Consider the following 14883-nt stretch of genomic DNA (forward strand, 5'->3'; position numbering starts at 1 on the left):
CGCCCTGGCAAGTTCATGCGCCCTATAGCAAAAACCTTAAAAAAATATATCATATCCAAAAAGATTAAGATGTAGGTAGAACATGGTACCTATCTTATTTTTGCTCACTTGTTACTTCTTTAAATACACATATATTTTCATTATGATAAACAGTTACTTGAAATCAAAATAGAGGAAAGTCTGAGGGGGAAAAAAAACGCATAATACCAGTGTAGCAAAATTAAATAATTCAGGCCTAAAGAAAGCAGGTACCTTGTTAAAATTCATAATACAAAAAAATCTCATGTCTCCCAACCACATTGAAGTTTTCCACCACACTAGCTGCTTCCTTCAATACTCATGTAGTAAGAGGATAAAACATAGTGGACAAATAGAGAAAGAAGCAGAATGAATAGAGGGTAAAAGCCAAGGGTTCGGGTATGATCTTACCTGGACAGGTCTAAACTGTGAGGCACTCTGGCAAGATCATTAACCAGCCCTTTCTTCAGGAAGAGTCGAATGATATTATTCATGCCATTGTGTTGGGTCTTGGCTGTGGCACTGCTGTAGAAGCTAGAGGTGGAGGGGCAGGACTCCATGATAGTACTGATGATACACATCACTGCCTGAAGCCTGGGAGAGAAGTTTGACACCTTTATTAAGGGAATAAAGCCTATTTTTAGGCCATATCTTCACCAACTTGTAAACGTCCTATGCCTTTTGTGTTTCCTTCTGGAAGTAAAATAGAAATCAGTGCAAACTCACTCTCTAGGACTCTGGGTATTCTGAAGCACCAGAACTATGTAACAGGACTAGAGAAGTATGATGATAGTATGACCAGACCTCTGGTTCAAGTGCAAGGAACCCCAGGGACCAGGACTGGAGTAACTGGTTATCAGGACTAGGTGAGGACTGAGTTTTACCTGGCATGTTTCTCTGTGCTTTCGGCCATAGCCAGTGCCCGTCCCAGGGCTGCTTTTACTTCGTTCACTAGGGCCACCTGGGCATCTGTACCACTCCCCGCAGCAGCCAGACTAGCGAGGAACAGGCGAGCCAGGGCAGGTGTGTCTTTGTCTTCTGCATTCTGGGTATGTGGGAGGAGGTGGTCCAGAACAAAAGCTAGCACACTGCAGTCCTGAAACATCATTAACCATGATGATTATTCACAAGCATTATTATGTCATGTCGTCTGCACAGCAACCAAGGTGCATGCACACAATTTTTCCTTGAAGTTACATAGTGAATGAGAACCAGGTCCACATTATAGATGGTGAGAAAAAAAAAAAAGGAAGCTCAAAGGAACCAGTTAAGTAAGTAGCAAATTTAGATTTTAGAGTTTCTAAATGTTCTTCATTTTTCACTATACAATTTACAATGTCATGTGGATGTCATCTGGTATACCTTAAAACATTTTTATTTATGGTATTTAATATAACCATTCTGGGCCAGCAGGTGGCGTAGTGGTTTGGGTGCTGGTTGACAGTGGTCCAAGTCTCGGACCTGGCGACTTGCTTTCTCACTTTCCCACTCTCGTTCTGTCCCTCTCTGGTCAAAAGTAAAATAAATAAATAAATAAAGCTAAATAAAATAATTCTTAAAAAAATAGAATGATTCAGAGCAAACTCATAAAACACATGAAGTTAACTATTTCCTCCATCTGACAGATGGGTAATCGGAGACCCAAAGAAATGTAGTTTACACATGGGACCAGCAGGTGGCTTGGTGTTAAGGCGGTGGACACTCCCACATGGCTGACTGTGGTTCGAGTCCTGGACCTGGTAGCTTGCTTTCTCACTTTCTCCCTCTCTCTGTGTTTCTCTCTGGTCAAAATAAATGAATGAATAAAGAAAATAAAATAATTAATAAAAAAAGTAGTTTACACAAAAAAACTCAGTCAAGGGGTGAGTATTCCAATCTTTTTCTAAAATTTATTCTCTTTGATGCCAGGAGGCGGTGTATTGGTAAAGGTGCTGAACTCCCACATGGTTGACTGCAGTTCAAATCCTGGATACAGCAGCTTTAAACTCACACTAGGAGCATGTGCGCTATGTGCCCCAAATCCCAGGAGGACAATGAAGCAGAAGAGACTGCAGTATGGCCATCACCCCAGGGGGGATTTCTTTCCTTCTTTTTTTTGGGAGAGGTTTTTGCTATAGGGCACATCCACTCGACAGACAGAGAGACAGAAAGTGAGAAATCACCACCCCAGGGGGGATGGCCATGCCACAATCCCTTTTCCTCCATTCTCCTCTCAGGATCTTGGGCACGTACGCACACGCACCCGGCGTGAGTTTTAAGTCACTGGGTCCGGGACGTGAACCGCGGTCAACTACATGGGAGTCTAGCGACATAGCCATTATGCTAACTGTTGGTCCCCCCTGGGGGGATTTCTCACTTCCTCTCTTTCTCGCCAACGAGTGCACATGCCCTTTAAGAAAAATCTTGAGAAAAAAATTAATTTCTCAATTTTTAATTTTTTCTTTTTAAGTTTACATTTAATCACTGTATATCTTTACAGTGCCAAAAATATTTTCCCCATCATGAATGCAAGTGCTTATCAAGTCAAAGATATTACCATATACATTATCATTAACTGATAACTTTTCATCCATGTGTGTTAAATGTCTCCACACCCCCCTTCTCTCCCACCTCTTAAACAGTATTCCATAGTATATACATGCTACATTTTTTTTCAATCCAGTCTCCTGTTCTTGGACATTTGGGCTAAGATTTCATTTCTTAGCAATTGTTAAATACTGCTGCAATAAACATGGATGTGCAAATATTTTTCTGACTGAGGATTTTCCTTTCCTTTGGGTAAGTACCCAGGAGTGGGATTACTGAGTTGTATGGTAGTTTTATTTGTAGATTTGTGAGGAATCTCCATATTATTCTCCACAGTGGCTATACTAATTTACATGAGGATTCAAATCTTAAGTCCTAACTGAGCACTATAATCCTTTCAGAATTTACTTAAATTGTACTATTTACTGATACCTACAACATACCTAGGATCCTGTGCTGGAAACTGGCTAAGAGTGGACTGAGAGATGGCACAGTAACAGATACAGATGTGTAGAAATATTTATTGTGAGGTTACTTAAAACAGCTAAAGGTCCAATAATGTGATAGAAATTAAGTCAGACTTTCCTTTTCCTCTATGATTTCTGTCCTAATGATTCCTTATCTTAGAAGCTTAAGTTCTGTTTTTATTCAGAAAGATTTTGGATCAAAATGGAGTTAACATTTTGGAACAAGGTAGAGGTGAAGCCTGCACCAGACTGTGAATATACTAAAAGGTTAATTTCATGTGAATTTTCTCTCAAAAAATATGCTCAAAAGAATTTTAGAGTGTGAGAAATTGCTAAAAGTGATACTGTTAAAACAAAACTATTAAAAATAGAAAGTGATTTCTTAGTAGTGAATAAAATATAAAGTTAAAAATGTTTTCTGGCAAGGCTGATAGGTGGCATGCTGGTTGGGAAGCTGGACTTCCATATGGTTGACCGTAGTTTGAGTCCTGGATCTGGTGGCTTGCTTTCTCACTTGCCCCCTCTCTCCATCTCTCTTTAGTCACATAAAAAAATGCTAATACATAAAAATAATAAATAATTCCTTAAAATAAAATGTTTTCTGGGGCTAGCAGGCGTTTTTTTGGTTAGAGTTGGATTCCTGGGACCAGCAGTTGGCGTCATGGCTACACTGTTAAACTCTAATATAATCAACTGTGGTTCGAATCTTGGATCTGGCGGCTTAAACTCACTCTGGGTGCGTGTGCACTGTGTGCCCAAGATCCTGAGAGGAAAACGGAGGAGAAAGGATTGTGGTGTGGCCATCCCCCTTGGGGGGTGATTTCTGGCTTTCTCTCCCCGTCTCATTCCTGTCTGTTAGGCAAGCACATGCACCTTAAGGCAAAAACCTTAAAGTTTTCTGAAGAAAATTTTTAAAAATTCCACATGACATTGCTAGTACAAACTGGAAAAAAAAAGCTTTGCACTTGGGAAAACTGTGCAATCAAGCAGAAGGAACTTAGCTTTGGAATCAGGAACCTGGTTTCCAATATTAGTTCTACGCTGCAGTGTGGCCTTAGGCAGATTACTTACCCTATCTGAGCCTTCTTTAAAGAGAGCGATACCAACAACTCTACAGTGTAGAAGTGAGGATTAGCAATGGCATTTGTAAAGCACCTGTCAATACCCTGTACCAGCAGGTTGCTGGACACCTATGAGACAAATACCTAATATGATGCCATTGTAATTATGAATACACTTGGCATAAATGAGCAAAAGTTTTGAAATAAAATCATACATATAACATTTGGTATTTATAAGACACAAAGGACTTCTATCCGGAATATAATCAATAAAAAAAAAAAGAATAAAGACCTGAACACTTTGTGAAAGGGAATATCTAAATGATCAACAAAGAAATGAAAGGAACCAGTGGATAGCATAATGGTCACATCACTGGACTCCCTGGGAAGAGGGAGAAGAAATGAAAAGATGTTCAACTAGGAAAAAAACACTGTAACAATAAAATACCTCTACAAAAGGAAAAATTAGAAGAAAAACAACAACAACAACAACAACAACTACAAAAGCCCAAAAACCAAAAAAAAAAAAAACCACAAAAAACAAACCCAAAGTGCGCAAGGAGGTGAAACAATGAGAAGTCCCATATATTGCTGAACAATAATACACATTGGTTCAACTAGGAAAAAAACACTGTAACAATAAAATACCTCTACAAAAGGAAAAATTAGAAGAAAAACAACAACAACAACAACAACAACTACAAAAGCCCAAAAACCAAAAAAAAAAAAAACCACAAAAAACAAACCCAAAGTGCGCAAGGAGGTGAAACAATGAGAAGTCCCATATATTGCTGAACAATAATACACATTGACACAACCAATCTGGAAAACTTTTGGCACCATCTGTTAAAGCTGAACAAATACATAGAGCTCAGCAAATGAAGTAAATCAGTACTGATTCTAGGCACATATCATCCAACAGAAGTACTAACATATGGGCCGGTCTATAGCCTGGTGGTTGAGGCAGCTTGATCCCACATGGCAGACCTTGTAGTTTGAGTTCCAGACCTGACAGCTTGAGAAGAAAGCTGGGCAGGTATGGATGCATATATCTCCAAGGTCCTGAAAGGAGGGAGCAATTGAGAAGAGGAGACTGCACTGTGACCATTCCCCATAGGGGGTGTTTTCTCACATTCATTCTAAGGCAAGCATATGAGCCCTTTTGCAGATTAAAAAGGAAAAAAGTGCTAATACATGTTTACTAAGACATGTATAAGAATATTCATGGGGCCATGGAATTTCCACAAGGCTGACTACGGTTTGAGTCTTGAACCCCGTGGCCTGAAAATCAGGATGGGTTGTGTTTGTGTGTGTTTGTTCCCTTCCCTGCCCCCTGGAAAGTTCTCGCTTTCTTTATCTGCCTCTCTATTGTGAGTGCAGGTGCCCTATGACAAAAACCTGCAAAAAAAAAAAAAAAAAAAGTGTTCATAATAGCACTACTTGTGATAGGACCAAAAGGAGAACTGCCCAATTATTTATTAACAGTAGAATGGACACAAAGATACGCAATGAAATTCTATACAGAAAAGAAAATAAACTATAACTACATACAACGTTAAATCCTGTAAACATGTTGAGCAAAATAAACCAGGTGCAAAAGAGTACATATTATAAAATTCCATTTACATAAATGGCCAAACCAGGGCCAGCTCTGTGGACAAACAAGTTAAGAGAGCCAGATTCCACATGGCTAACCATGGTTTGAATTCAGGCCCTAGTGGCTTGACAATCATGCAGGGTACATGCGCATGTGTGCCCCAAATTCCTACAGGATGGATAAATGGAGAGAAGGGATTGTAGAGTAACCACATCCCATTGGGGGATGCTTTGTCCTTTTCCTCTCTGGTGAGGGCATGTGCCCTCTGACAATTAAACAAACCAATTAAGTGTCAAACCAACTTATGGCAATAGAATTCAAGATAATGGTTACCTTACAAGGGGTGAAGGGCAAGAGAGAGATAAGACACAAGGAGGGCAGCATGGGGGAGTTTGTAATGTTTTATTTAATTTGGGTAGTGCTTATTTAGGAAAAATTGACTATTTATTTAGGATTTGTGCATTTTTGTATTTTAAACCTAGATTAAAGTTCAAATGTCTTTAAAAATGGCAGCTGCTTTTAGAGACTGTCTATATCACCTAGTGCCCCCCTGCTCTCTTCTTTGACCCTCTGCTACTTACTAACCATGAAATTATGACACAATCCACAAAAAAAGGTCCCCTTTATGATCAAAACCTCCCTGAGCACCTATTTTATAGTTTTTCAAAGTGCCCACTCATTTGAAAAAATATAGCCTGAAGATAATTCCATAATAAGGCATATAAAATGACTTCATTCTTTCCCACAGCTCTGATGGACATTTGGGCTTTTTCTAGATGCAAACTTTTCTTTCAAGTTTTAAAAATTCTTAAGTTCTGGGACCAGCAGTTAGCGTAATGGCTATGTTGCTGGACTCCCACGTAGTTGACTGCGGTTTGCGTCCCGGACCCAGTGGCTTAAAACTCATGCCGGGCGCGTGTGCGTGCCCAAGATCCCGAGAGGAGAATGGAGGAGAAGGGATTGCGGCGTGGCCATCCCCACTGGGGGGTTATTTCTCGCTTTCTGTCTCTCTTTCTCTGTTTGTCTGGCGAGCGCATGTGCCCTATAGCAAAAAACAAAACAAAACCAAAAACAAAAAACTTAAGTTCTAATTTACATATAATAGTTGGACATATTCACAGGGTACACGCGACTTTTTAAAATGTGTCCATTTTATTGTTAATGTTAACCACAGCTGGTGTCTTCACACATGTGTGGGTACATCTGGAAGATAAACACCTAAATTCTTATTTATTTGGTTTATTCAACTATTCCCTACATACCATTAATTAGGTATCTCCTAAATTCCATGTTTTCTCTTATAACTTTCCCTGCTTCTATGTTCTGGCTAATGTCCACCCATAAAAGAAATGAATAAATATAAACCAAGAAAGATCCCTGAATCTTTGATTCCTCCTCCTTCCTTCAAATCTAGTTCTTGTCCATTTCTGCCTTTAAAACATTTCCTCAACTCACCCATTTCCCCCCAAATTCACCAAGGTCATGAATTACTAAGATTCCTAACTAGTCTCCTTGACTCTATCTAGTCTTGCCTTTTGTGATCTTTAAACTGGAGACCAAGGGATTTTCAATTGAACAAATCTCATCAACCCAACCCCTGAAGGGAGCCTGCTGGCTCTAAGACATGGCTCTTTAATTTATCTTGAGAGACCTCTGCTTTTCTCTTATTACTGGGTTAGCACTTAATATGAATGGGCTCACAGTAAAGTGTCTGACTCATAGCAGGTACTCAAATAATGGAAGTATAGTATCTTCTACAGAAGCTGAAAATATTACCTCTTTAATCAGTTCCGATTGGCCCACAGTGTAGCTGTAGTTGGCAATCAGGGTAGCAATACCAACATAGGATCTCACCAACTCTGCCAGAAGACGAAGGATAGTGGAGGTAGGCATTAAAGGTTTGCTGCCCTTGCCCTTCTGCTTGCCTTCCTCGGAGGCCCGGTCCCCTTCTTTGTCTTTCTTCCCATCTCGAGACTCCTCCGGAGTTGAAGCTGCTGAAAGACCCAAATACTGATTCAGCTCCACGCTGGAATACTGGCAAAAATCAAGCCTTTAAGTGGAAAGAATATTCTCTCTCGGGGCCAGCAGGAGGCATGGTAGTTAAGGGTGCTGGACTCCCACATGGCTGACCGTGGTTCAAGTCCCGGACCTGGCGTCTTGCTTTCTTACTCCCCTGCTCCCCTGTTATTCTGTCCCTCTCTGGTCAAATATAAATAAATAAAGTTAAAAACAAAAAACAAAAAACAAAGAATACTCTCTCTCCTTTTTATGCCACTTGTGCGAACTGAACTCTTGTCATAATGTGGTGAAAGGACAGAGAACTAGGATGATACAGGTCTTGGATGTGGTATGCAGATACAGTATAGCAGGGAGAATCTACCCAACTGTTCATGCATTTACCACCATTTCTCTCCTTATACATAATTAAAATGTTTGTCAGAGGGTGTATGCACTCTCTAGAGAAATGAAAAGAAGGAGAGAGGGAGAATACACTCCCCCAATGGGGCATGGTCGGTCATACTGCAATCCCTTCTCCTCAATTTCTCCATCCTGTTGGGATTTTGGGCAGGCATGTGAGTGCACTGATGTCTAAGTCCCTGGGTTAGGGACTTGAACCATGCAGTTGGTTGTGGGACCAAGCTGCCTTAATCACTAGGCCATGGGCCAGCCCCTTATAATTTTATGCTTCAGAAATACTGTACAAATAGTAGTTCTCTAAACAGGACATCTTTTTGACCTCCTTGTTCCCTTCCATCTGCCTGGTACATACTCTTAAATAATTAAGCTCAAATGTTGACCACTTCTGTAAATGCCTTTCTGTCTCATCTAGATATATTCAGATACTACTGTGTATTTTGTGGCCATTATTTAATACCTTATCTAAGCCTGCCTCCATTCTGGCAGTTATCTTCCATTCTAACTGTTGTAGGGCTTCCTCACAATACAAAGTTCAGAAAATGGATCCGATTCATTTTAGTGTCTAACACAGTCCATCACATAGTGGACATAATGCTTCTCTTAAATAAAATAGCCTTCACCCGATATACACAACACAAACGGGCAGTAAACCCAGTAACATGTGTTAACTAATACTTTGCTAGTTTTTATCATGTTTGATATGCTTCCAGGGACCAGTAAATTAAACAACATGTCTCCTAAATTAGATCTTAAAGATATTTCCAACTTAAGCAGCAGCAGTTCTTGAAAATTCTCATTAGACTGCTTCCACATAACACTTCTATAATTCACAGTTAAGGAGTCAATGGGTTCTGCTGACACCAGAGGAAGTAGGAACCTCACACAAAGTATATAGCTAGGATAGCACCATTGGCATCTAAGCTCTGTGAGCCAGCTTAAAGAATCCTCCAAAAGAAATATGGAGTGGTGTAAAGAGTACAAAACAAAAGGTTCTCACCGTAACAACGACAACCAGGATATTTAACTTATAGTTCCATAACATTATTTATAAAACACTGAGGTCACTCATATAAGTAGACAAGTCAACTTTGCCTGTACTTTCCTATGCCCTGAACATGATGCCCATGGTTTTCTCCAGTTTTCTACCCAAGAAATAAGAATGTGATGGGAAGAAAAAACAAAACATTACCCTCTCCTTGGGAGGCCCCAGATGCAGATGTTTCAGTGGAGGCACCATCTGCAGCAAAGACCTGACTCTGTGGAAGAAAACTTATAAGCTATTATAAATTTTAAACATAGTTGTACCCAGATAGCAGGAGTCCTTCCTAGGATACTGGCTGAAAATGCTACAGATTCTCTTTGGTTGACTTTTTAACCACGTTCCCTCTGTGTACTATAATCTGTGGGAAGCAATGATTATAAACACAATAACTAAGAGAGCAAGGGCAAAGACAAGGGGAAAATGAGAAAGAAAAATGAACTGAGAAAATATCTGCAATCAGAAGAGAGAAAAAAAATCACTGAGATACCCTAATTTTATCTTTAAGTTACAGATATATCAAAATTAATACCATTGAAACCCCCCAGAATAATCTTAAATACTGAGAACACACTAGTATCGGAAAGGGAGAAGACAACCAATAAGCTGATGGAATATGACTTACGTTAATGGAAAAACCTGATTGGGTATCAAAGTCACTGCTCTGACGAGTAAGTGACCGGTACTGCTGGTATACATCATCGCCCATGTCTTGTAGGAGCTGGCCAACCTCTTGAGTCATACCTCCAGGTTTGGGATCAGATTTGTCTGCTAGAAAAACAGAAACAGACACCTCTTCTATAATTTTACCATGTTAATTCCTATCTAATAGGCACAGTCGACTTCATCTCAAGTTGCTATGACTATTTTTATAGTGACATTACAAGTTTTCATGTAAGAAAAATGAGTAATGTATTAATAGTATAGTCTACAGGGCATGGTTGATACCCAGAGCAAGGGACATAAAATGGAGTAAAGATTCTGTAGTGGTGGAAGAAGCAACTAAGTATATGGCTCAGGGTACTGTGATGAAAAGCAACAAAGCAAAGATTCAAATTTTCTTTACTTATTAAAGGCAACATTCATCAGTTTTTGGCATTTCTGTGGACCTATCAAATAAATATAGCTTGAATAAAATTCAGAAGGACTTGACTGGGATGGCTGGGCTCTTAAGCAATTAATTCATGACTTTTCCAGTGCTTATAAGTAGCACCATAATTAGGCATAAAAGTAAACTGGAACGGTGGTATCAAAAATTAGGAAGCCCTGCTACCTTTCATAAATCCCCAGCTCTTTGGACAATAAAGATGCTTCACCTCTGACTATAAAAACATTGGAAACATTCTGGGGTTTTATTTTCACTCTGCTCATATGGTGCTATTAACTCCTTAAATCTTTATTGTTCCCTCTGCATGTATGATATGTACTCTCATAAAACAGAGTTTTCATAATCTCTTCATCCTCATCTTTCAAGACTCATTTTAGACATCACTCATTCTGCGAAACTTTCCTAACTATACCATCCCTCCAGGTCAGATGCTGTAGCCTAGGACCCTCCACTATGCCCCTGTCTGTAATCCTAACTCCAGAATATGGTCACAGTGAGTGCTCACTTAGCTATGATATGGCTTAAATAATCCAGGTAAAGTAAAGAATCCTTTAACACTCAGCCTCCTGAGGTAGTTATCTACATACCTTCATCTGGAGCATGGTATGCAGCCAGAGCATTCAGCATATCGTAAATTACTTCCTTGATAGTTTCAGGAATGACAGGCAGAGGTGAGGGCTTCAAAGGGGTTGTCTTCACCAGCTGTACTGCATTAGGGCCTTTAATTCTAAGATTCTCAAATTCATCATCTGAAGCTAAGTCAAAGGACATAGAAGAATCAGTCAATAGTGAACTAGCACCCAAATTTGCTTACTGAAATACTGTAATAAACCTCAATATTTTTTAAACTGCTGGAAGGCATGCATGAAAAGGAGAAAGAAAGCAACCCCAAACAGGATATGGTCAAGCTACAATCCTTTTTCATCCATCTTTCTGTCCCATTAGGATTTGGGGCATGCACTCACATGAATGCCATTCTGGCATGCACTCACATGAATGCACTCACAGCTGGCATTCTGACCTCAGTTGGTCATCTGGGATATAGCCCTGTCATTCTTGAAATTTAATTATTTTGAGGATTAAATGAGACCACACATGAAAATGTGCCCAGCACAGAGACAGGGACATTGCTGGAAATCCTGAAACAATCATGCCCCAACTTTCTACTGAAAAATAAAACAATCCCACAAACTTACAAAAAAATCAAAATAGTGATAAGCATACATATACTTTATGTCTATTGTAGAAAAACCATTTGATAACCCCTAAATATATCTACATGTACATCCTAATCATGCATATTTCTCTACATAACCACCATGACACCCAAGAAATGTATTAATATGGATATATATTATCTCATACACGGTATTTTTAAAATTATCTATTTATTTTTACATTTCCTCACAAACACTTACGTTACATATCAAAAATTTTTGCTCATGCTCCACAGTTCTTAATGGTTAATAAAAAATTTTCAAAATTTCAAACAACTGAATTTTAAAGACAATGTTTGAAATATTTGTTATAATTTTGCTTGTGACTCTATAACAACTGAGACCATATGGTTTTAAATATTTTTGAGAAAAATTTACATGTCAACTACTCAAACTGTTGAAAAGGAAACAGCACAATTCATATTCAAAACTTCTCCCATAGAGGCCTTCAGACAAGATTCAGGCAAGAAGACTGAGTGTGGCATGAGAGCTGAGATCTAGTACTTTCAGGGATAAGAGAAATGAAGATGTTCCTTTAGAAGTCACCCTGGTAGAGTCCCCTCTATCCATCTGTCTCTTCATCTTTCTCCCCCGCCCCCCCCAGAGGTTTTAGCTATAGGGCGTGTGCACTCGCCAGAAAGACAGAGAGAGAGACAGACAGAGAGCTAGAAAGTGAGAAATCACCCTCAGGGAGATGGCCACGCCGCAATCCCTTCTCCATTCTCCTCTAGGGATCTTGGGCATGCATGCACACACGCCCAGCATGAGTTTAAGCCACCAGGTCCGGGACTCAAACCGCAGTTGGCTACATGGGAATTCAGCGACATAGCCATTATGCTAACTGCTGGTCCCTTCATTTATCTTTTTTTTTTTAATTTTAGGGTTAAGTATTTTCTTAGCTCTGATTTCCTCCTTTATCTTGGTAATAATCTCCTCCTCTTTCCCCCCCTCCCATTTAGGAGAGGCAAAAAAGGCAGGCCTTCAGATAAGAAGACTGAGTCCACCATGAGAGTTGAGATCTACTGCTTTTGTGCAGTGCACTTATGTGCCATGCAGTTTTCATCTTTTAGGAAAAAAAAATTTTTCTTTTCTCTTTTTCCATTCTTACTTTATCTGTTTTCTTACCCTTTTTCTTTTACTTCGTTACTTTGTTGCTAGGGCTCCATGCACTGAATGTCTAGACAGGTCTAAGTGAAACCAAGTAGCCAAGAATCTGAGTACTATTAGAGTCAAAACATTCCTTAATTACTACTGAATCTGCAACACAAAGGGAGAAAAATAGAACTTGGCAGTTTGTAGACCACCACCTCCTCCTGTGGGGCCTCTGATAGCTCAGATTGAACTTCTAGAAATTAGGGAGAAAAGAATAACCCATCAGATGACTAGAAATCACCACGGAGGCACAAAAATAAGAGAAACCAAGAAAATACCTTTCCCCCAAGGGAAATGAACAACTCCTCTTCATCCACAGATAGTATAATGGAACTAGCAGAAATGTCTGATAAAGAATTTAGAATATTCATAATGACAAAACAGAGATGGAAGAGCAGAGAGATAAGGAACTCCAGAAGAGGCAGGAGAAAAGAGGCAGGAGAAAAGAGTCAATGAGTTCCAGGAGATGAGAAAGTTCTTGGGAGAGCTGAAAGAGGAAATACACACCATAAAAAAGAATCAACTGTTGGAGATGAAGGCTATAATACAGGAAGTCAAAACCTCCATTGAAAGTATTAAAAACAGACTAAATCATACAGAAGATCGAATCTCAGATGTAGAAGACAGAATCACTGGACTAGTAAAATCCACCACAAACACTGAGAAAATAGCTCCCCAAAATGAGAATAACATATGAGAAATATTAGATATCATTAAGCATCCAAACACCCAGATAACTGGTATCTCAGAAGGTGAAGAGATGAGTAAGGGCATTGATAATCTATTCCATGAAATCCTAGAAGAAAACTTTCCAAAACTAGAGAGGCATTCAACGACTCAGACCCAAGAAATACAAAGGACCCCAAATAGGATCAACAGAAGAAGATATTCTCCAAGACACATTATAGCAAGACTGATCAAACCACAGACAAAGATGAGATACTAAGATTAACAAGAGAGAAACGTCAAGTTGCCTACAAGAATATCCCATCACGCTAACAGCAGACCTCTCATCAGAAACAATGGGAAAATATACTCAAAATGTTGAGTGAAAAACAATTTCAACTAAGAATACTATATCTAGCCAAGAATACTGTACCCAGCAAGACTATCTTTCATGTGGGAAAAGACAAGAACATTCTTAGATTAAACAAAAGCTGAAAGAATTTACTGACACCAGACCAATTCTCCAAGAAGTTCTGAAGGGAGTGCTGTCTCAGGAAAACTAAAGTCAAGACACACAGAAATGAGAATTTGAAAAAAAAAACCTAAGAAAATGGCCAGCTTAATGGTAGGGACAAGTCCAGAGTAGAACATTCTCTTCCAGAATTCGAACAGAAAGATCAGACCACAACAGAAGATAAAGTACGTGAGTCTGAACTGGTGAAATAGAATTTTATGACTTTTGACTAAAACATTATCTTTCTTCTATGTGTTGTTTTCCAGAGTTAAGAATTTTTGTCTTCTATTGAGTTGTGGATGAGTCCATGTATCTACTATTCAAACAGAATCCTAACCTGTTTCCTGGCTTTAAGTTTTAAACAAAGTTCTCTTAACATTTTTTAAATTTTGATTTATTAAAGCTAAAACTGCCTTTCTTGAAATTAAAAAATACATAAAAATATCTATTTAATGACCACAGTAAGCTATATAGCCTCAGCTAGGAGCTACTTTATAGTATATTCATGCTACACAGAGTTTCATACCTAAAGTCAACATGTGTTCACAGATATGTAATTATCAGCTGAATTCACTATTTAAAGTATTTAGATTAATGAAGATATTTTGTGAATCAATGAAATGGGAGAAAAAAATAAAAAAAAGAATGGAAAGTAACTGCAGATACCAGAGGGATTATAGGAGGAGGGTGGGAAATGGCAGAGAATGAGAAATAGGGGGAAAATATCTATATATATATAAGAAACAGAAAATTATTTGTTGATGATGATTAAGTCACTTTACAGTATATTTTGGATGAAAATTACATATTGTATGCTGTGATGATGCTCAGCGAAAAAATGTAAAGTAATTAATTAAAAGTATTTTAAAAAGGTGATTGTTATTTGATATAAATTTAATACACAATCTTCATAATCTAACAATAAAACTCTCCCATACTCCTTTATGTGGATCCAGAACCCAATCAATATTGTCGGTGGTTACTATTCTCTAGTTTCCTTTTATCAGAAGATATGTCTGCTTTTGTTTTCCTTTTCAGGACATTAATATTACAGAACTTCCCATGATTAGTATTTACCTAATTAAATTTATCTCATAATT

The 14883-nt window shown here is 38.7% G+C and overlaps 1 protein-coding gene across 1 annotated transcript in view; it reads right to left on the bottom strand.

Moving 5' to 3' along the window:
• Window positions 1-14883, bottom strand: part of HUWE1 (HECT, UBA and WWE domain containing E3 ubiquitin protein ligase 1) — a gene marked incomplete in the record, with an annotated part of 232807 nt that overhangs the window by 37757 nt on the left and 180167 nt on the right. The window contains 6 exon segments of the mRNA XM_027766840.1: window positions 430-612; window positions 903-1114; window positions 7446-7660; window positions 9277-9343; window positions 9752-9897; window positions 10822-10989. Of these exon segments, the coding sequence (XP_027622641.1) occupies window positions 430-612; window positions 903-1114; window positions 7446-7660; window positions 9277-9343; window positions 9752-9897; window positions 10822-10989 (991 nt within the window).

The sequence above is a fragment of the Tupaia chinensis genome, unplaced genomic scaffold (assembly GCF_000334495.1).
Source record: "Tupaia chinensis unplaced genomic scaffold, TupChi_1.0 Scaffold143737_1, whole genome shotgun sequence".
NCBI lineage: Eukaryota > Metazoa > Chordata > Mammalia > Scandentia > Tupaiidae > Tupaia > Tupaia belangeri.